Source organism: Brassica rapa, chromosome A08 (genome assembly GCF_000309985.2).
Source record: "Brassica rapa cultivar Chiifu-401-42 chromosome A08, CAAS_Brap_v3.01, whole genome shotgun sequence".
Taxonomy (NCBI): Eukaryota; Viridiplantae; Streptophyta; class Magnoliopsida; order Brassicales; family Brassicaceae; genus Brassica; species Brassica rapa.
This window is the reverse complement of record NC_024802.2, coordinates 8,382,322-8,405,193: the sequence shown is the minus strand read 5'-3', so window position 1 is coordinate 8,405,193 and position 22,872 is coordinate 8,382,322. Positions and strand designations below refer to the sequence as shown.

The window sequence follows — 22,872 nt, the reverse complement described above, 5'->3', positions numbered from 1 at the left end:
ATAACTTGGTGAAAAACAAATATAGTAATATTATTGAAAATATAATGATATTCAAAATATCAAATCTATTAAAACAAAAATACAAATAAAAAATAATCATAACATTTACCATTTATTTACAGTAAAATGCCACTGAAATAATTAATAAATTTACTTTTTATTATTTTTTCTCTTTTCCTGTTTTATTAATACATTTCCTAAATTGATTATTAACTATAAAAAATTGAGAACAATAATTATATTTGAACTGACTCTCTATTTTAACGTCGGCAAAATCTACACGTAATATATATGATGGAAGTAAATATTTCAAAAATATTGAGTGCATCTTTTTGAGATCATCGGTGGACTTTAAATCTCTCGTGATGAAATCGTCGGAAGCTCGAGTAAAAACAATGGCGGCCGCGAACAGAGAAAACAAATTAGGTATGGGAAGAAGACGAAAATGAAATTACGATATTGCCCTTTTAAAATAATGAGTAAAAAATTACATAATAAGCAAAGCACATATAAGAGAATCGAACTCTGTACGTTTCGGATACGGGTTTGGGTAACTGGTAAAATGCCCACCCCTACATACAACTCATAGTTTTCTATTTCTTATGATCTTAATTCAGTATAGTGTTTTGTATATCTACCTTAATTTCTAAACTCCCATGTAATATAAAATTTGTAATACTTTAATATTAGATTTGGAAATATTTTATTCATTTACTATGGCTTTTAATAAGCCTGGGCAAAAAAAAATGGAACTGAAGAATACAACCGAAATACCCGAATCTGAAATTTGACCGACACTTATAAATAACCGAATGGTTCCAAAATTTATATATCCAAAATCGCCGAACCAAACGGATATCCGAATATATAAAAATATTAATTATATATACATATAGCTAAATATATATATATATATATATAAATTTAAAAACCTATTAAAAATATCTAAAATATATATGAAGTATCTGAAACTATCCAGATATTTTTATCCAAGGTAACAAAAAATATCCAATTTTTTTTCTAAATCATCATTATTATTCAATATTTTATCCAAATACCAGCTATTTATTCTAAACTATTCAAACTATCTGAAATAACTGAACCAGAACCAGCTGAGAACCAAATCTTTCCAGATATTTTCTGACTCCTAATTTTATTATCTGAACCGAACCGAATTCAAAATTATCCGAACCAAACCCGAACTAAAAATACTTGAATAAAAAATGGATCCTCTAGCCTCCTATCCGAATTACCCGATATCCAAAATACGCGAAACAAACTGAATTGATATCCGAAATTTCCATGCTAACTTATAAAATAATAATTTTTTAAACCTTAGCACATTAAATATCTCACATCATTTATTAGTAATAAAGGAAAAAACTTATATAACATCAAATAATCAATTTATATACTATTAAATATAAGTTAGAATAATCTATGAATATATTATTGGTATAATATTTACATATAAATATAAGTCTAATAATTTATAAATATGGAATTAGTTTATATGATATCCATGTTGGTCATAAAATTGACCGATAAAATACAAAATATAATTAGTCAATGTAAAATTTATATGTGAATAATGTTTTAAAATGTTATAATAATACGTTTAAAATTATAAGTATATTACATCATTTATACAAAGCAACATTTTACTTATAAAAATATAAAATTAAATATATGTGCGGTTGCGTGGATCAAAGTCTAGTTAAAGTCATTATGTTAAAATCATTAATTAGAACAATAATATGATTCTTAGATAGATATTTACATTTCTATGATTTATCATTGATCAATTGTATTCTCCTATGCTAACATATTATATATGTGTATTAAATTTTATATATATATATATATGTATATAACTTAATTAGTCTCACCACTCGTTTGACCCTAGGTCAAGCCCAGAGATAAGTTGGCCTCAAGGCCCCAATTTGGCAGGCCTATTTATTGTATAAAAATCAATATATTTTATACAATTAATTTTTTTTTGGCTCAATAAACAATAACAAATGAAAATAACAAAGCTCAATCATTTTAAATGCATAAAATAACAAAATATTATTCATACATTAGTAGTAAAACATCTTTATTTTTAAATCAAAATTTTTGAAATTTTTATAAACTAAGAAGAGGTCCCTATTTTTTATTTTCTCTCCAGCCTCCATCATTTCATTTTTGTATCAAGTCTCAATCATTTCGACTTTGTTTCAAGCCTCCATAGTTTCAAGGAGTGTTCTAAAATCATTTCCCTACCGGTTCTGGAGGCGCGTGAGTCTTGGAGTGGGCTCAATCTGCATAGATCTGGTTCTTTTGGTCTGTGTCGGTGAGGGGTGGTGATCCAGAGTTTTAGTTTTCTGCCTTGGTGTCTCGGCGACAGCTAATCCCGTTCATGCCCAAGTAGGACGTTGTGGGCTATGCTCACTCGACGCGCGACGGTTTTGAAGTTTCTTGGCGGTGCCAAGGGTTTTCTCCCGGCGGCGCGTGTAGCTTAAAGGACGGTTTAAGCGCGTGGAGGTGTCTGGTACTCAGGCGTCGGCTGTCTGGTCAAGCTTCTCCTGTCTTTGTCCTCTTCGGTTCATGGCGATGGTGTTTGGAAAGCTCGTATCCCGGTTCTGATCATTCCGGGTTTCAGGGTTTGCGGGGCTTGGTTCTTCATTTTCCTGGGCATTTGTTCTGTCTCATTTGTTCCATTTTATCAAGAAAGGAAACTCCCTCTTGTTCTAAGAGAAGTATCATGGGAGGCGTTCACGGGTTCGTGGTCATGGAGCTCGGTTTTCACCTCTGTGGCGGCATGATTAGGGCTATCTCATCCCAGTGCCGTGGTGGTTCTTTTGATTTACCGCGGCAGATTTGGTCCTTTTCCTTTCAGTGCAGGTCCCGTGGTTTCTTTGATCTAGCTGCCTCCTTTTCATCCCGTTCTTTCGGCGTTTGGTGTTGAGTGCGTACAGGTTTGTTGCTCCTCACCTTCCCTGCGCTTAATTGTCAGTGGTAGTACTTGTTTGGAAGCAAGTCAGGATGCTCCGGCTCCTCTTTGGATTAACAGCAATTGGTTGGTGAATAGGATGTAAGACCCGGAGTTTGCTAACGCTACTTGCCTGTGTAGTCAAACCATCTAAAAGCTGCCGTTGTATGTCGTACCTATTTTACTTGCTTATTACTTGTGAGCCACTGTTATCCCCATCTCGGGTTGAATATATTCGGATTGTGTTGTCATGTTTTCCTTTTAGTTTCAAGTTGTATTTTTTTTTCCTTTTGTTTCTTATTTGTAATCTCTGTACTTTTTTCTTTATTTCAATATGAAAGCCAGTTAAAAAAAAAAAAAGGAGTGTTCTAAAATACGCTAGGTGATCATGACGCAACAGATGGACATATAATGGTTAGACGTGTACGTGGACACCTAAATGGAACATATACATACTTATACTTCTACATAAAATATAAATTTAAGATTATTATATATTCAAACTATTTTTGGAAAACATAACATATATTTTACATGCAGTTTTTATGTATAAGTATATAGTTTAACATATATAAATAGTTTCGAATTACAGAAGATGAAAAATTTAAAATCTTTTTGCAAAAAAATTAAACTAATATCTACAATCATATAATACATAAAATAATTAAAATTAATATAAATAATAACATTAATAAAATATATAATAATATTAATAGTTTATTTTTTAAAATATTAATGTTTAAAATTTGCATAGGCATCTGCGTAAAGACACTATTATAGATCCAAATTATATAAATCCAAATAAAACATTGTATAAGGTGAAAACAGTACAATTGGCTATTGTATAGCACCTAAACGCTGTCTAGGCGGATGCCAAGACCGTATTTCAAAACACTGGTTTCAAACCTTCATAATTAATTGTATTATAAGTAATCATGACAAAAAGCTGCTATGCAAAAGAGATTTTTTTAATTAATTATTCTTTAATAGCAAAATACTATTTAAATAAATAAAAAATTTTATGATATCTTCCTAACCTGTAAGAAAAGAATGCATGCAAACAAGAAGGCAAGGGACAAACTAAATTTGAACATAAATAGATTATTAAAGCCAGAAATAATATCCCAAAAAAAAAGAGCATAAAAACCGGAGTAACAACCAGAAACATGATCCCAACAATCTTTGAACAAAAAAAAAACAGAAATGAAAATGAAACTATTTAAAGTTTTCATTTAGTTATCCAAGGTTTTACTGAAACATATATGGTTCCCCAAGCTTAGTCCAATCAATATGTGGGACTTTGACTTCGTATAATTCCTCCTCTGTAACGAGGAGCTTGGTTTTTAGTTTCTCCTCCACACTCCACAGCCTTTGAATCGAAAGATTTTTTCTCAAAGTCTTCTAGTAACTTTATTTGTGCAGAAATAGAGGCTACTTGAAGTTGCGCTATGTGCCTTGAATATTTTGCTTCCATTTGATCCTTTACCATAAGAAGGATCGCTTTGTAATGCTCAAGAGTTGCCATCTCTCCCATCTTAAAACCTTCTTCTGGACTTGATCTATAATCCTCTTCCATTGGACGCTTCCTCTTCAAGTCAATCGAGCTCGCCATCGAAACCTGGCCAGTAAACATCGATTGTAATTTTAAACTTTTATAAAATATGATATGAGAAGGAGAGCCTGGGCCGGTCCTGGACTAAATCCCATAAAGCAAGGACTTTGGCCACCAAAAAATATAAAAACTTTAAGGACACCATTTATCAGAAGTTTCGCCTTAGTCTAGTGACCTAGGAGCCTTGTTTTTCCTCCTACAGTTGCCGGGTTCGACAACAGCGTCCCTCTCTTCTTTTTGTTGATAAAAACCTTTCCTTTTTTTTTTGTATATATCAAAGATACGGGAGGATTTTGTTACTCTTTCTAACATCATTAGCTTTCTTTTCTTGACTAAACATCTCTAGTTTCTTTTCTTATGTGTTACAGTAAATTGTATATTACTATATAAGAAATTTATTTTTAAAAAATCTAATTAATATTTTTACTTATCAAGACAGTTTCCCCGTTTTTCTTTTCTATCTTTGTCGGCTAATATTTGCTAGAATAAATGTATGAACAAGAAATATTACAATAATTAACTTGATTTATAGATTGTTCATATTCCACAATGAATTTGTGATTGGTTATGGTAGGAATAGCTGCATCTTTTATTATGCTTTTTTATTATTTCTTCTTTCTTCTTTTTGTAAATTTTTTGAAAAACTTTTGAAATTCAAACACCTAAAATTATCATAAGGTTCTAATAATATTCAATGAAACTCTATGAAATCTCAATTAAAATTTATAAAGTGAAGTTGATGTTAAAGTGATTTATAATATATTTTGCTTTATTTTATAAATTATATATATTTCTTTTGTTTCACAATTTGTAAGAAAGTTATCAAGAAACAAAATTAACAAAGTGAAACTGTAAACATAATGGGAACAAACTTACGAGAAGAGTTGCAGATAATGTTTGGATATTTTTATTTTAAAAAAAGTTTTAATAAAATTTGTGTTATTGTGTTACATGTTTTAAAGTATTGTAAAACTCTTAATTATGCTTAAAGGGCAACATTTTTGTCATCCGCTTTAGGCGCCACACGAGTCCGGACCGGCATTGAGGAGAGGAAACACTTATTTGTTTTTGGATATTGAAAAAAAAGATAAAGAAAAAATACGATAGAAAAGAAGTATAAATAGTGCGTAGATCAATTTTACGAAGATTTTTTTCTATTTTTTAATATTCATATACGGCAGTAAATATTTGATTATAAATTGTGGGTAGGTGAAATCTAGTCTAACCTTTTATCAAGAAAAAAGATCTTATCTAAGGTAATCTAACCTTCAGTATACGTGACATGTAAAATGAACAAAATGGTGTTTCAAAACAGAACAAAAAAAAAAGGAACAAAATGTGGTGTAGAAGGTATAAGAATAAAATGGGCTTTAGTTCATTTGAAGCCCAATAGTGCAAACAAAAGGAGTACCCTGCACTCGGCACCACCCGATCATTTAATTTTGAAATAGGAAAGAAAGAGAAGAGAAGAGGGAGCGTTACTTGTTGGATCGAGAGAGAGAAGCTAGCCCTTGGCCTGAAAATGACGAAGCGGAATCTCCGATCGAAGGAGTCTACACTCGGCGAAGACGCCGAGCTACTCTTCCAGAAGAAGATTCGAGATCTGGAGTCCGTCAACGAATCTCTCAAGGTCTTTCCTTCTTCACATCATTTCGTAATGCAATTTTTCTCCGATTTTAAGATATAGTTTCGTTTTCTGAGCTCCGTAGCAACTGCGATTATATGGTTTGGCGTGCATTGAATCAGTGGAGCTATGTATTGTGAATTGTGTGTGTTTAATGATTCCGTTGGTGGCAGCGTGATGTGGAAGAGCTGAGGTCCAAGCTTGCTGATGTTTCTGTCACTTCTTCTGGTCAGTCAAGTAGAGATTTCTCCAACAAGTCTATTGCTACAAAAGAGAAGGTGAATCATTCATTCATTCATTCATTCATGTTTCAATTAATGTTGTAAGTTTGATACTTGTGTATAGGGTATGAGCTCAAGGAGCAAGTCCAGTCCACGTTCTATGTGCTCTACAAAGAAGCACATAACTGAGAGTTGTGTAAAGCAGGTTGATGGTGAAGTCCAAAAACTCAAGGCGCAAAAGGTAACCCCATCTTGTCGCAAGATATGTGAAGAATTTTAGTGTTTTGACGTTTTTTGAGTTGTGACTACTCTCTTCAGGTTAAGTTGCAGTGCAAGATCAAGCTAGACTCTATGCAGTTCAGGCTATCTAAAGCTTCCCTCGAAAAGGAAACTCTTCAGGTTTAAGCCAAGAGATGCACCATTTCGTGATTGTCTTAGTGCTCTTTAGCCCTTCTTAAGGAACCTCAGGTTATTAATTATATCTTCTCTTCTCACAGCTCAAGAAGGAGCTAAGGAAAAGCGAGTTTGAGAAACATGTACTCTCAGCTTTGAACAGCCGCCAGAAGCTCGTATATGTTCTGCTGATTGTTTATATTTCTACATTTAGTTTTCAGGAGCTGTTTTGTTGCAGCTTGTTGATTCATACATTCTCTTAAACAGATTTTGCAGCTGAAGAATACACAGGCTTTGACAGCCCTTAAGCGCTTGAAATTGCTTCTGCAATCCAAAAAGACTTTTTCCAAGAAAAATAATGGTCAGATAACAAGTAGCTAGTATCATTTCCTTTTCTTCCTGTATTTTTTTTTTCATTGGCTAAACTGTTTAAGTATCTTCTTTGTGTTTTTACAGGTCCACCAAAAGGAACGAGCTCTACAAATCAGGTATGGGTACGTAATGTATTACATGTGCTTTCAACTGCAGCTACGTATTGATTTTCATAAGTTGACATTGTAAGTGATTTCTTGTTCTGGTTGTTTAGGAGTCTAGCAATGAAGTTGGGCTGCTATTGAAGTTGAACAAGATTCACTCTGGTTACGAACGGCAAATGAAAGAGTATGCTCTCAAAAGAAAGTTCATCAATGCTAATAGAATGTCCTTTTACTTCTGTCTTCTGAAATGATGGGTCCTTACTTTTTTTTGTCATCAGAATAGCTGAAGAGGTAAAAAAGTTCAGCCTAGAGGCAAGTGTGTTGAAAGCAGAGTTCGAGGGAGAGCAAAATTCATTGTAAGTTGTTTGATAGTAACTAAACTTTTGTTGTAGCCTCAAATTGTGTTCTCTAAGGTCATTTTTTTTTATATAGCTCTCCGTCATGTGACAACGGAGTCAACCAGAGCCCTGTGGACTCGGAACTAAAGGAACTTAAAGAGGAATTTAGCAAACTAAGTACTCTAGTCAGCCAGATGGAAATGGCTAAATCTCAACTCAGTCTAACAGATAAAGTTCAGGTTATCATCAGTTTAATATTATCTCTAATTAACCAATTTTTTGTGGTCTGATTTTTCAATTGTAACTTGTTCATCAGACCGTACCAGCTGAATACTCTATCCCCAGTAAGGATAACGAAGAATCAAACCTAGTACTTTCTCAGCAGAAAACTTCCGAGGGAACAATCTATGGTACCAGTGATGAATCAAACTTAATACTCTCTCAGGAGAGAAATTCAGTCTATGGTACCAGTGATGAATCAAGCATAGAGCCATCTCAAGTGAAAGAGACTGGGGAAACGCTCTCGTCTGAGGAAGCGCATTGCAAAAAGGAGCCGAGGAAAGCTGAGATGTGTTGCTCTTGCACCAAGAAATCTCTGTGCAAGACGAAAAACTGCAAATGCAGAGCAAACGGAAGTGGGTGCGGTATCTCTTGTGGCTGCATAGCTTCCAAATGTAGCAACAGAGGAGAAAGCGTAAGATCTGACAAAGCAGTGCAAGCAGTGGTAGATGGTAAGAAGCCCGTTGACGACAAAAAAGATGCAAACAAACAACCATTGCGTGATATAGGGAATATACAAGTAAGCTTCTTATTTTTCTTCTGATTTTAGACCAAACCATCTTTACATCTTTTTGTTATAACTTTGAATTCTACAGGAAGCTGGAAAAGTTGGCAAGTTGAGAAAAGTGCAGAAGCCAGTTACTAAGAAGTAATCAAAATGACAAATAAAGAGAAAGCTTCAAGACCTCAGAGATGTGAGAATTATACAATGTTAAGATTGCCAGCAGCTTGATTGGTTTCGTTTTGGTTGACGTTCTATAAATTCTTCAGAACTATCATATAGTAGTTCTACATTTGGATCTTGATCCCCATCGATTAATAGTTGGCAACATAAAAAAAACCACCAAAATATAGTTTATAACATATTTATTTCAAATTTGATCAATATGTAGCAAAAGGTAAATAACTATGCATAAATAAGCCTATATCAAGAAAATCAAACATAGAAATAGATATTGTGAATTTTCTCTTATTAATTTGAAAATCTTTGATCTTTTGTTTATTGCATTGCTTTGTATACACAAGAGAGAATTGTGTCTATCTAAAGAAAGAATACAAATCTAGTACCCATATAGACTTGCTTATACAATAGACATTTAATTTGTATTTATAACAAAACAAAAGAAAACTTATTTTTATGTAATAAGCCTAAGATTAAGTCTTCTTAACCAGATAGAGTGAAGCATCATATGCATCACGTCGTAGGGCTGAGCAGGACGGTTCAACACGAAATGCCGCTTGACTTCTAAGACTCTCTTATACATCTTCAAGTATCTAACAAGAGAGACACTCTCTAGAATCGTTTTGATCTCACTTATCCTAGAAACAGGGATTTGTATGGAGAAGGAGTCCCAATTAAGCACATCACTGAATGGTAATGAATAGTTATCCGATATGATCACAGGCACACAACCAGCGTATATAGCCTCGACCTCCCTTGGGCTAGCGACCTCCCAACCACTCGGGCATAGACAAAACTTGCTCATCCCCATTAGTTTTGTATAATCTTTACCCGGAGGAAGACGTTCATACACTTGTACTTGACTGTCCTTTTCTTTCCAATGTTTAAATAAGATTTTTCGGATGTCACCGTGTGTTCTTCCCGCGAAAAATGCTAGTATAGATCGAACTCTCGGTGATTTTCCGAGGAAAGATGGACCCAGTTTACCTTTAGGAAGATAGATCTCCGGAATGGATACATCTACGTTCGGCCTGAATCCTTCCGAGGTGTTAGCATTGCAAAGTCCCCTTATGAATCTTTCGAACAACTTTGGGTTCCCATCGATCACGTCGGGTGCCTATACACAATATTTTTTACAGAAAAATATATATTCTGTTAAAATATAAATTACACAAATGTGTGTTTTATCATATTTCATATAGACATATAGATAACAGCATCAAACTAAGAGAAGAAATTAACAAGATAAATTTTAAATTTTAAAATTACCATACGTACAATATTATAAACTAACTATTAATTAGAGTAACTTCTACATCACTTTATTTTTTACTCTAAAATAAAGTTTAAATTTTAAAGTAAAAAAAAAGGTCCAATCCTATCCCATTTTCCATTCCAATAGAGTAAAAAATGGGGTTATTCCATAAATAGATTATAAATTGGTTTATTATTTGATCATTAGTCCATTTTTCATTTTAAAATAAAGTATGATTAGAACAAAACTCAACTTCTATTATAGAGTTTTACTCTTTATGAAAAAAATGTAGTATAGTATATTAAAGATGCTCTTGTATCCCATTTATATTCTCATTTGTTATGTCTCAAATAACGAATAGCCTTTTTAGTTAGTCCGAAGAAATAGTATAAATATTAGCCGATCTACTTTCGTAATTATACGATCCAATAAGTTGTACACAACACTGAGGATACATTGGTATACATCTTTTTTTTAACAATTTACAATATCTAACAGTTGTTATAAAAAGATGCCAAAAAACAGGTGTTATTAAAAAAAGACCTAAATAGAAGGTTCCTATTTGCAGTATCTAATATGTATACACTCAATCAATGGTTAAAGAAGAAGAAAAACGTACCCAGTCATGGCATGATACCATGAAATGGTCACCTCCACGGCTTCTGTTCCAGAAAGGATACTTAGTAGCAACAACATCAACATAATCCTCTATAAGGCGGTGTAGGCGAGCCCTCGAAAACCCTTCGACAGAGGTTATGGGCTTGTAGACAAAGTGGATGACCTTGGCGACGCTAAATGGAACGAAATAAACGTGAGCATCATCAGGGTGATCTGCCCGAAAATGGCTCCTCATAGGGCCCTCCACGCACATTTCGTCCATGAATTGTCCTTCTATACCGTAAATGTCATTAACAGGGCCGTCATGGAACAGTGGGGCCTCTCCCTCGGTGTATGTCCACACCTTAAAACGATTCATCATTTCCGTGTGACTCCTGATTTAGTGCATATAGGAGTGTGAGATCATATTACAAATTTAAAGTTGGCCTCTATTATTTAACACATATAAGGACATATAGTAGCAACCAAGAGCACCATGAAACAAGTGGCTCCCACTTATGTTAAGTAAGTTTATTTCGAGAACAATTTTTAATTACGTATTTCCACCACACAGGATGTGTAACATGATCAAACCTTTCCCGTAGTAGCTTTTGAAATAATGAGCTCATGTTAAAAAGTAGTTGAATATATTTGATCTTTTTTAGTTCCATTAATCTTATAATATTCAATTTGCAATATTATATAAATTCTTTGATTTAACAAAAGAGGAATAGAAGCTCTTGCATTATGCATAGAAAGCGGCATCTTACCGGAGCCGTTACATTGTAGACATTATGTGTAAGTTGCGTAATTGTTTGTATTGATGATCACTAATATCGATGTAAAATGGTTGGGAAAATAAGAAAACCCATGTGACTATCAAACATGTCAGCGCTATCATCTTTGACGATTTAAGAAACGACTACACATTATGTACTTGTCAAGTATTTGTACTTGTAAATTACCACTTTAGTAAAGAAAAAAAACTAACTGGTGAAAGGCGGCTGGGTTCTTGTAGAGAGAGCTGCTATAGTTTTGCGTAGAGGCTGCCCTCTTAATTGCTGCTCTTGCTTTCGCTAAATCTGCTTCTAGTTTATTCAACCCACTTCTCTTCTAGGGACAGCAACAAAAAAATGAAAAAGAAAGAATAGTAATCATCAAATGTTCAAAAAAAAAAAAAAAGAATAGTAATAATGATTAGAATATTATAAAAGATGGATGGGTAAAGATTCCTTGGTTGTTTTTGTATTTTTTTTTTGCGTCAACCAGCAAATGAAATTAAAAAGCAACCGAGCTCTGTTCTTCAGAGAAAGATGGTTACATACCCTGATAAAAGTTGTTTTACTTGTAGGACTTGAAGACTTCTCTTGGTTATCTTGATCAGAGACAGGAGAAGTAAAAGGGACTGAAGCAAGTGTGGAGTTTGTTGTGTTGCTTTGTCTGAGAGGAGGAGGAGGAGGAGGACAGATTGGAGAAAGAGTAGTGTTTGCTGTGTTGTTTTGTCTGAGAAGAGACATAGGAGGAGGACTAGAGACTGAATCAAGAGTATTGTTTGTTGAGTTGTTTTGTTCGGGAAGAGACAGAGGAGGAGCAAGAAAAGATAAAGAGACAGAAAATTGGTTTTTGTAATCTATGAAAGGCTTGTTAGAGGGCTTTGTGTAGACAAAAAGTGAAAAAGAAAACAGAATAAGAGAGATTGAAAAAAGGGTTAACAGAGAAAGAAAGCATCTTCTTGATCTTGGAGCTGCCATGAATATGGTTTTCTCCCTCTTTTTTTTTTTCTTTTTTCTTTTACTCTCGAGAGGAATACACAAGAGCAGCCATGGATATGTGTTTTTTTTTCCTTCCCTTTGTTGTTTCTTGATTCTTTACTATCAAGGAAGACACAAGAGAATTTTGAAAGTGAGGAAGGAGAAAGTCATAATGATTCTGTGTTATGTCTCTGTCATATATCATTAGTGGGAGAAAAAAGAGTTTTGCTTCACCAAGCAACTTGCTGGTTTGTTTCTTTGATATTTGGCCACTTATGAATTATAATCCTACATTTAATGCAAATTATATTTAAAAAAAATATATAGAGCTGAGCCATCTCTGCACGTTTACATCAAGTTTGTTTCTATTTTGTTTTCTTTTTCTTCTTTCATCTAATATTATATTAAACTGCTGAAAATGATCATAAACTGGTTTAGAAAAAGATAAACTCTTGCGCCACAAGTCAAAACGAAAAACACTCAATCCAAACAAAGAACGCACAGCCCAAGTAAGAAAAACACGATCCAAATGTGAAACTTAAAGCACTCAAAATAAATTTGAATTTCCAAAAATATTATATTATTTAGTTTCAAAACAATTTTTATTTTTTAATTATTTTAATAATATTTGCTATTCATGTTCGGAATCCCATTAAATGCAATACATAGGGGTGGACAAAAAAACCGAACCGAACCGAGTTAAACCGAATCAACCGAACTGAAACTGATTCAAACCGAACCAAAGTTTATTTCAAACCATTTGGTTGAATATTTCCCCAACCCGAATGGTTCGGTTTGGTTTGGTTTTAAACCAAACCGAACCCAGAAACCGATGTGTTTTTATAATTATTTAAATTAAAAATATTAGTAATACCAATATACTAAAATTCTAATACTAAACCACATATTTTCCATTTTTTATTGATTAACATATATTCTTCTAACCTAATATGTAATCATCAAAATATTTGCTTTAAAATATTTCATTCATTGGAGGCTTTTTAATTTTAATGATGTTGGTTTTTTTTTTACTTTAATTAACTTTCATTTGTTTTAATTCTTATATATACTTTTGTGACTTTTTAAAGGTTTTTGTTTTGAGTTTTATATTGAATTTAGTTCACATAGTTTATGTTTACATAATTTATGTTGTAAAACATAATTTCTCTTAGAAAAAATAAACTAAGAAGAATCTAATTAAACCGATCCAAAAAATAAAACGAACCGAATACAAATCAAACCGAATACAAACCAAACCAAATATAAACCGAACCGAGAAAATAACCAAAGTGTCCATCCCTAGTAATACATACAGTTGATAATTAAGACTTAACAATTAAAATAAAAATAAGAAAGAAATTATTCAAAAAATGTAGACACTCATCAGTTTTGTTAGTTATAAACAATATTTTTATATACGTAAAATCTTCTTTCTATACCGTTAATGGTAAATATTCTTAATATTAACCATATTTTCAAACGTTTATGATTTTTTTGAAGAAAATAATGTTTTAATCAACATGTATGGTCCTCTTCTTTCTTTTCTTCTTCTACCATTTTTGAAGATAATTTCGTGATTTTTAAAATCATATATTTGTTTGCTCTTACTCCATAAAGTTTTGTAGTATATATTTAAATTATTTTCACAAACCCAAATGTTTATCACAAAACAATTCACCTTAGATCAAAAAGTAAACTATTCAGTAATAAAAAAATTAAAATTAAAATTTTAATATAAAAGTTTGATATAAATTTCAAGTATCCATATTAAAACAGTATAGGATTGGGTCATAATTATTTCTAATTCCAAACTTGTAGCACCCCTTAAAACAAATATAATAAATTTTCCAAATTCCTGAAATATATAAAAAAAATTGGGATTATAATTTTTATTAAAATAAATTAGTTAAAGAAAAATCATATTGCGGTGTTATTGTTTATTTGTAAAGTTTGACATGTGACCGTCTGAATATTTGTTTTCACTTCAAAAATTGTTTTTTGTACTAAATGGTAGAATACATATTTGTAAATTAAAATTTATTAACTAATTGATAATATAAAATTTTAAATATGATAATTTATTTATTACTTTGAATCATTATATTTTCTTTTATTTTATCGTTTATTATATCACAATGTATCATAAATTATTTTATATTTTATTTATATATATTATATGAATTGATTATAATACATGGTTTTTTACTTTATTATTTATTACTAACAAATATCGAAAAATATTTAATATGTTAATACAAAAATATATTAAGAAATTTATGGAAAAATTTATGGAAAAATCTATTTTTATTAAGATTCGATTAAAGAAATCTATAATTTAAATCAGGAAAGACATTAGATGATTATATCTATTCATTTAAATTAAGAAAAAACACATAGTCAATATGAGTCTGTGAATGTATTGCTGTCAAAAAAAAAAAATTAGGAAAAAACAAACATACTTAAATATAAGTTTAATAAATATTTCAATGGCATGCCATTGTAAATATTAGGAAAAAGCTAGGGTTAATTTTTAATTGTACATCAGTTTTAATAGATTAGATAGATATTTCCTTAATATATATTGATGTAGTAGTTAAAGCTGATTGCTCCTATTGAAAAAAAAATCTACTAATTTCTAAATTATCCTCTAATGATGGATATTTTAATCATTTGTTTTCTTCAGTAGATTTTTTTAACAATGTTAACAGAAAATGTTGGATTTTTTTTTTCATTTCTTATCGGTATATTAATTATGTTTAAATTTCATAAATATATATATCTGAGTGTTTCCGGTTGATATGTAAAAATAAAATGTGTTATGACGTCTAATTTTTTTAATTGAAATAATTAAATTTTCAGACATTCAACCGCAAAGTTTAAAACAAAGTTTATTTGCAGTATAATCGGCTAATCCGGCTTTGTTTAAAACAAAGTTTATTTTTATAAGTTTATTTTTATAAAATAACAAGATATGGCCTGCTGCATTGCAACGGATTTTGTTTGATGTTTTAATTTAATAAAAACATGGTTGACCTATTCCGGTTGCTCCTTTGTCTCTCTAACATTCCCTCAGACTTCTCTCTACATAAAGTATGTGTTTTTTTTTTGTTTTTTTTAGGTGGTTAGTTTAGGCTGGTATATAGATTAGATATGGAATTTAGTTTAGGAATGAAATTAGATCCATAATTTGTTTAGTAATGAAATTAGATTAAATAGATTATAAATATAATTTTTATAACGGATAATATTTTTTTCAAAATCACTAATTTCAATTTGTTTGTTTTTCTAATAGATGGCTGGTAGTAGGAAGAGACTTAGGAACATGAGACCCACTTATGCGGCTACGTTTCTCGGTATGGGAGTTGATCCGTCAGCTTCTTCCTCTGGTACTGCATCGCACCAGATTTTGTCCCTGAGAGCCAATCTCAGGGAAAACCGCAGACGACTCAGCAGTCTATGCCTCCTCCTCCTCTACCCCTGTACGTGTCTCCTGCACCGTATGAGCCTCTACCTCAGCAGCCTCAGCCATCTCCTCCTGATGCTGCCTCAGCTCCTGATGCTGCCCCAGCACCTTCTCCTGGGGGTATCCATCCGGATTTGATGGTGCCACCAGATGCGCCGTATGCTAGGTTTACTGTCGAGGACCTCCTCCAGCTACCTAGTTGAGAAGGTTTACGCATCCTTGAACCCGATAGACCGCCAAACACTTATTGGTAGTTTTAAATTTATTTATTTCAGTTTTGTTTTCATTTATTACATTTACATTTTTCATATTTTGCAGGTTTCTGATGGAAAATGTCGTGGGACAGAAGGTTTCGGACACCATCAAATCATACTTCCATGAAGCGCATCTGAACTGGTCTTTTACACCGGAACACATTCAAAGGGCTTGGTTCATGTGATTTGCGGTAATTTTTAATTATTTAAATTTTATTTTATCTATTTTTTTTAAATTTATTTATTTGTGTTTTTAATGAATTATTTTTGGCAGCAAAAATGGAATTGGTCTCTTGGTGTGAACGAGGAAGTGAAGAAGGCGTTCAATGCTAAGGCGATGGCCCGCCTTAAAAACATTGTTGCTGACTAAAAGGAGAAGTGGATGGTTCTAGGGGATGATGCCAAACCCATCTCTGCAAACTAAAAACACTCACGTGGGCAATAGATAGCATACTATGTCATTCAACATGTCAGACCTTTAGAACATACTGCAAATATGTAATTGCGATGATGGAGAACCACATGCATGGCCAAGCTTCTCTACAAAGCTGAAGCAGATAGCGAAATTACAAAGAAGATTCCAATTTTCAAACTTATCTACAGTCTTCGGACTCAGAATGTAACTGATGATTCTTTTCCTAGAATTATAAGATCATTTCATAGGAATCTTTTTCTATTAATAGTTCTGTTCCGGTTTGATTTACCAGATCGTTTGAACAATATAATAACTTCTGATATTAAAAAAGCATCCATTTTTTTAAAATTAATTAATTAATTAAACCATAAGATAGTGGTTTAAGTGTTGTGAATTTTGGGGAGATAAGTTACCTGGTGTCGAAAGTAACCTATTACATTTAATTTGTGGCACTTGGATATGAGATTACGCTTTATATTCATTTGAAAATTAGAAGAGCCATAATGGATTTCACGCACCTCCAATTGAAGATCAGTTTGACCTTTCTGAGATACTTTCAAATGAATAAAAGAAAAAATTATAGTTCTAGTTATAAAATATCTTTCTGTTGACCCAAATTTTAAAAACAGTCAACGAACATAAAAAGTAATAATAATACTAGTATACTACTGACATGAGTAAAAATAGTTGGGACCGAGAAAGGATTCACGAGAAATATTCTTTATCTGGAGAAAAAATCAAACCACACGAGTTAGAAAATTGATTGTCGAATAGTGTTAGGTGAAGAAAAATCCATAAACGCGGGCAGTCCGGATTCTGGACCGGTTGAAAGATCCAAACCCTCAAATAGACTAGACACGGACCTTCCCAACTTAAGCAGACATGCACTTGAGTCTAATAATTTTACAAAATTTGTTCTGTGTAAGAAATAATTTTTTAATAGGAATATGTAATGTCATAAATAATTTTTATTCAAACATTAGTGTAACCTTTGGAATGCATTCAATATAGAATGTGTAGATCGAAACACAAGGAACGGTGTAGATGAAAAGGAACTCAAGAAGAATGTTTAGTTCGGCTTTTCAATATGTTGTTCCCTCGTGTAAGGAGCACTGTCTAGCTATGGAAACCGCTGGAAGGCAATTTGTAGGCAAAATAAGAGTCAGGTTTTACAGGCAAACACAACATTTCTAAATCTCTACTTCTTTTGTATCCATCACTAATAAAAAATGGAAATGCCCTTTTATTCGAACTGGTACCTTCATGTTGATTCATATACAAAGTAGAATAATCGACACTACAAAGCATCGCAAATCTTAGATCTCGGACTTAAAGAGTTAAACAACTCTTTAGTAAAAAGGTGAAAGAATAAGTCGCTCTGTGCACACCACATGTCTGCTTGCAGTTATTATACAAAGTTGATCAAAGCGGAATTTGGCAGGCTGCTGAATCCTTTACGAGAGGAAAGGCAGCCGAATCCGAAGCCTTTTCCACCTGCTTCTAGACAAGGATGGACGCAGGCCTAGTATATGTTCTGGCATGAAGTCATGCCTTGTCAATATACCCACCAGTGGAGGTCGCTGCAATAGTCACAATGATGATAACAGTTTCCTTAACTTATCTCTTTAAACCACTGATGAAGCCCAAAAATCTCACAAACAAACCAAATGTATAAATTCACATGTCTCTAATCTGTTCTCCCTCACATCTATTTAAACTATTTTTTTTAGTATTAGCATGTTATGTATCAAGCACCTCACATTCTAGTGCCTATCAGAATCTAATAAGATGATGATGATAACAGCTATAAAAGGAGAAACCACGATCACTTACATTGGATAATTTTGGTATGACCAGTATGTGCCTTAGGCCAACTTCACGGAAGAGGACAAGAGCCTTTGCAAGTGACATCGTTTCCAAAACAGTGTAAGGAGAAGCATTAGAGAACGGGTGTAAATCCAAATACATATTCAATTCTTCCTCGCTTAATTCCACATCCTCTATCCTATCACCCCTCCCTGAACCCTTCTTCGCAAACTCATCTGCCTTGAACTGAGCAAGTGTATTGGAGTCAAAAGCCACTGGACTAGATAAGAACACTCGTTTCTTTAGCAAAGTCAGAATATGATCCCTGAGGATTAGACCGCACAGAACAGAAGCTGGAGCGAGTGGTGGCCCATCAACCACAGGGAAGCCATTGTGATTGGTGGTTTTGAGAACGTGTACAATAGTCTCGATTTTCTCGATGCCCTTGAAGACTTGTAGCGGTCCTGTAACTACATCACCAACTGTAAGCTGCCTCATGTAAGGCTCTACATGGCTGTGGAGGTACGGAAACCCTTTTATCTTCATGATGAGGTTATAGATGTTGGCATTGAAAGCATCAGCAACTGTTTTCGAAATCAAGAGGACCACCATCATCATAGGTAGAAGAAGCAGATTATTAGTCAGCTCAAGGAGAATAACACACAAGGAAACAGTCATCCTCATTGATCCGCCAAGAAAGGACGCAGCACCGAGCACAGCATATAGACCATCGTTCAGATTTTTTGAACCGAGCAGCATCCCTACAAACCGTCCATAAGATGCTCCCGTTACGATAACCGGTACAAACAGCCCCGCTGGAGCAACAATGCCGTAGCTAAGAATGCTGAGGAAGAAGCAGGTGATGAAGAACACGAGAACCGACAAGTAATGGAACTCAAAGTCTGTGTTTTTGCTGAAAAGGTTTTTGATGGCATCATCATTCGTGTTGAAAATGAGGCTAGCTAGGTCGTTGTAGTGACCAGGTGGGCATTGGTATTTCTTAAAGTTGCCAGACCGGCCAATTGTAGGGCACTCCTCTAAGGCATCTGCAGGGCAAGGCTGGCATGATGCAAGAAATGGCAATCCGAAAAGAAGGCATGACGTGAAAATTGATATCGCGCAAGCGAGGATGATTTTCCAAGCAACCCCTTTCCTGGACAGAATAAAGGAAGTTAGAAAAATGCTTGTACTCTGTCTGTATTATACAACCAAATCCAAAGAACATAGCTTACTCATAAATGTAGTTGTAAGCTCGAAGAACCTTCTCAAGGAGAAAGTTATAAATGCTACCCAAAATACCACCGACAAATCCAAGGAGAAGAACAGGAAGTACATCCCCTAAATGATATGATGCATTTTCTGAATAGACATCAAACACTATCAACCCTCCTTTACCAAATAACCCGCACTTTCCACTTAAGCACACATCGATTAGAGCCCTGAGAACGATCGCCACAACGGCCGTTGAAAAGAAGATTCTCCATAAAAGCGCACTCCTCCACCAAGACGACATCTCCTCAAGGGCGAAGAGGACACCACCTACAGGAGCACGAAAGGAGGCAGCAATACCAGCAGCTGAACCACAAGTAACAAGGTCTCGTCGGTCCCTATCATTGTTGAAATACCGAAGCCACCTCCAAGTCAAGCCATATCTTTTAGAGCCGCCCTGACCAAGTATGGAGGCAACGCAGGCACCAGTGTGCACCATTGGCCCCGCCTTACCAATGAGAAGAGACCCCGACACTGCAGATATGTTCCCAATGATCTGTAATCCAAAGCAAAATTCAAGTTGAGCAATTTTCAACCTTGAGACAAAATATATCAACTGAAAATGCTGCAGGAGTGGTGCAGTCAGGCCTATGTAATACTCCTTCCATTTCAAAATAAATGATGTTTTATGGAGTTTTTGATGTTTCAAAATAGATTATGTTTTCATATTTCAATGTACTTTTTCACTTTATCAAATACTGTGTAATCATTCATATTTTATAGTCTGTTCTGTGATTGGTTGAATAATTTTAAATTTATATTTTAATAATATTTTTTTGATAAAAAATAAGTTTCTTAATAGTTGTACCACATCTCATGTATTTTGAAACGGAGAGAGTATTTCACATAGTTTGTAATAGCATAATTAACCAACACGTTTAAAAAAGAATGCTTTACCTTGACAAGCAAAGTGCGAAGTGAGAATATCTCAGGCGCATCAACACCGTTCAAATAAGCCTTGACTTCAGGTATACCGGAACCAGCAGCAGCAGGGGCAACAAAAGCGGTGATGACGGAGGCAAAGAGAGTGAGAATCAGGTTTGTAACAGTGAAAACAAAGAAGCCCATGCTGTACCTGTTTTTCAACAATGTTTAAGCTCAACCAAACATTGATAGCATACAAAGCAGAGTTAGTTAGTTAGTTACCTTCCGGCTAACATCATGTTAGAAGTGACGACGAACTTAACGCCGGCGAGATTCTCGACGGCGAGGTTGTTGGTGAAACCGATGAGACTAACAATGATTCCGATGAAGAAACAGAGAAGCCACTTCATGAACACGTATTGGAAGATCTGCGTCTTGCTACGAGCTCTCCAGTCCTGCTTGAAGAAATCATTCTCCGCGATCCTATAAAATTAAAATTAAATAGCTCTAATATTAGGAAACAGAAAAGCAAAGTGGAATTGAGGAGATTTGGTACTCGTAATCGAGGCTTTCGACTGGGCAGAGGTTGGAGCCGACGATGGCGACTTGAGAGGAGGAGTTGGTTGCGTGACGGAGGGAAGGGAGTAGCGGAACGGCCACGGAATCCTCCCTCGTGGAATCCGGCATCTCTCTCTATCAAAATACTAATTGGGAAGATGATGATGATGATGATGATGTTGGGACTCTTCCACTGTCAGAAGAGAAGAGAAGAGAAGTCAATTAGTTTTCTCCAAAAAAGGATATGTATCAGATATAATGATTAGTTGGACCTCTTTTTTTTATTATTACCTTTTTGATAGAGAACACAAATAGGACTGAGAATTTTTGTGTCGGCCAGAGATGTATACGATGGACTACATAATTAGAAAACGGGAAAATATTTAAGAAGGGAGAAGGATTGTGAACGTTTGTTTTTTTTATCAATTACCACTCTTTGGTAAATGTGAATGTCTTTTTTTTTTTTTTTGAGAAAAAGACCAAAATAGCATTAAATCAAGTTTTTGTTCCCAAACTAGCACTTAAGGCCAAAAGTCACAAAAATAACACTCAAGAGGTGGGGTTTAGGGTTTAGAGTTTAGGGTTTAGGGTTTAGAGTTTAGGTTTTAGGGTTTAGAGTTGAGAAGTGAGGTTTTGGAAATAAGATTTCAAATTTTGAAAAATTAAAAAATTTAAATTTTTCAAAAGATAAAATGCTATTTTGGTCATTTTAGTTTTTGAGTGCTATTTTTGTGATATAAACTTAAGAAGGTGCTATTTTAGAGATTTGCCCTTTTTTTACTATCATCTACCACTATATCACTGAATTAAATTTCTTTAACTGTTAGAATGTACGAATTTACCGACCATCTACACTATTAAAACAGAATCCTTCTTAAAATTATACCCTTAACTTTTTCAATTAATTACAAAAAATTCTATTACTTTTTTCAGTTGTTTTAAATGGTTTTCGGAAATTAAAAGCCCAACAATTAGAAAAGTAACATGTTTATGTCCAATTAAATAAAACAGTCCAATAATTTAAACAATATATCCATCGTTTTTTAAGCATATTTTGCGTATGTTTACTAACCCATCCATATTCGTTTGTGTTCTAACCTTATATCCAAAAGTTCTATACAAACCCTATTAACACCATTAAAAACCCGTTGTCCAAAAAACTATACCAAATATATTGGAATTCATTATAATGCCTATGTCTTATTTAAAATTTTCTTATATGAAATTGCTGAAATATATTAAATATTATCTTTCAATAATATTAATTATACTATTATAGTATAGGGTTAGCATATTTCGAAATCATTATTTTCAATGCTATTGACCCTTTAAACAGCCAATAATATTTAAATATTTATATTTACCAAATTTGTTATATAAATATAAATATAAAATATAATAAATAGAAACTCATAAATGTTCGGATTCAAATCAAATAAATTCCAAGAATATTATCTATAACATCCATTTTTGTAATTGCTACATACAATAAATTCAAAAGATAATATATAGAAACAAGATTTTCCGATGTAACTAAATTAACTTGATGAAGACGCAGAGAATATATTATGTTTGACATGGCAACTGAATTTCCCGAATACTAATCTTAAAAGATAGAGATATTCGATAATAAAAAGAGGATCCTCCAACTTATTTGCTATTCTATATTATTTATACCTTAAATAAATAGATATGTAAATAAAATAATTTTCTAAATATTTCTCCCATTGTATTATATTGGTGTTTCACAGTATGAGGATTTTTTTTATTTTACCTAAATTATTTGAAATTATTTAAAACAGAAATGTAACCAGAACCAAAAAATTCGAAAATTTTATATATCCATACCACACAAAATATCAAAATATTCAATCACTTTAACCAAAACTCAACTTCATATATTTCTAAACCAAAAATCACAACCAAACTGAAATCGAAAACCAATAAAAAAAATTAGAATCAAAACGAAAACCGAAAATGTTTCTGGCGAAACAAAGTAGTTAACAAACAGCTATATCAATATATTTGTCAACAAATATAC

At 33.3% G+C, this 22,872-nt stretch overlaps 3 protein-coding genes and 1 long non-coding RNA gene across 7 annotated transcripts; 2 read left to right on the top strand and 2 right to left on the bottom strand.

Moving 5' to 3' along the window:
* Positions 1 to 6,005: 6,005 nt before the first annotated feature.
* On the top strand, positions 6,006 to 8,794 carry LOC103833751 (kinesin-like protein KIN-4C). Of its 2 annotated transcripts, none has more exons than XM_009109822.2 (12): positions 6,006 to 6,216; positions 6,384 to 6,488; positions 6,556 to 6,672; positions 6,750 to 6,830; positions 6,929 to 7,000; positions 7,092 to 7,185; positions 7,281 to 7,312; positions 7,411 to 7,484; positions 7,579 to 7,656; positions 7,733 to 7,877; positions 7,955 to 8,437; positions 8,514 to 8,794. In XM_009109822.2, the coding sequence occupies exons 1-12, from the start codon at positions 6,109 to 6,111 to the stop codon at positions 8,568 to 8,570; spliced, it is 1,446 nt and encodes a 481-aa protein (XP_009108070.1). In that variant the 5' UTR covers positions 6,006 to 6,108; the 3' UTR covers positions 8,571 to 8,794. The 2 variants fall into 2 exon arrangements, with proteins under 2 accessions (XP_009108070.1, XP_009108069.1); XM_009109821.2 differs by having other exon boundaries at positions 7,281 to 7,318.
* Positions 8,795 to 8,871: 77 nt separating this feature from the next.
* Positions 8,872 to 12,444, bottom strand: LOC103833750 (xylogalacturonan beta-1,3-xylosyltransferase). 2 transcript variants are annotated; one of them, XM_009109819.3, is made up of 4 exons: positions 11,777 to 12,444; positions 11,443 to 11,564; positions 10,474 to 10,846; positions 8,872 to 9,716 (listed from the first exon to the last, which is right to left on the bottom strand). In XM_009109819.3, the coding sequence occupies exons 1-4, from the start codon at positions 12,200 to 12,202 to the stop codon at positions 9,054 to 9,056; spliced, it is 1,584 nt and encodes a 527-aa protein (XP_009108067.1). In that variant the 5' UTR covers positions 12,203 to 12,444; the 3' UTR covers positions 8,872 to 9,053. The 2 variants fall into 2 exon arrangements, with proteins under 2 accessions (XP_009108067.1, XP_009108068.1); XM_009109820.3 differs by having other exon boundaries at positions 11,443 to 11,561.
* Positions 12,445 to 13,208: 764 nt separating this feature from the next.
* On the top strand, positions 13,209 to 17,801 carry LOC103833749. The gene is made up of 2 exons (XR_004449886.1): positions 13,209 to 15,915; positions 15,984 to 17,801. It is a non-coding gene; the product is annotated as an uncharacterized LOC103833749 (long non-coding RNA).
* On the bottom strand, positions 17,555 to 21,147 carry LOC103833748 (putative chloride channel-like protein CLC-g). 2 transcript variants are annotated; one of them, XM_033276368.1, is made up of 7 exons: positions 21,123 to 21,147; positions 20,830 to 21,024; positions 20,556 to 20,756; positions 20,307 to 20,484; positions 19,373 to 19,905; positions 18,168 to 19,293; positions 17,558 to 17,914 (listed from the first exon to the last, which is right to left on the bottom strand). In XM_033276368.1, the coding sequence occupies exons 2-7, from the start codon at positions 20,958 to 20,960 to the stop codon at positions 17,789 to 17,791; spliced, it is 2,295 nt and encodes a 764-aa protein (XP_033132259.1). In that variant the 5' UTR covers positions 20,961 to 21,024; positions 21,123 to 21,147; the 3' UTR covers positions 17,558 to 17,788. The 2 variants fall into 2 exon arrangements, with proteins under 2 accessions (XP_009108066.1, XP_033132259.1); XM_009109818.3 differs by lacking the exon at positions 21,123 to 21,147 and having other exon boundaries at positions 17,555 to 17,914; positions 20,830 to 21,102.
* Positions 21,148 to 22,872: the final 1,725 nt, after the last annotated feature.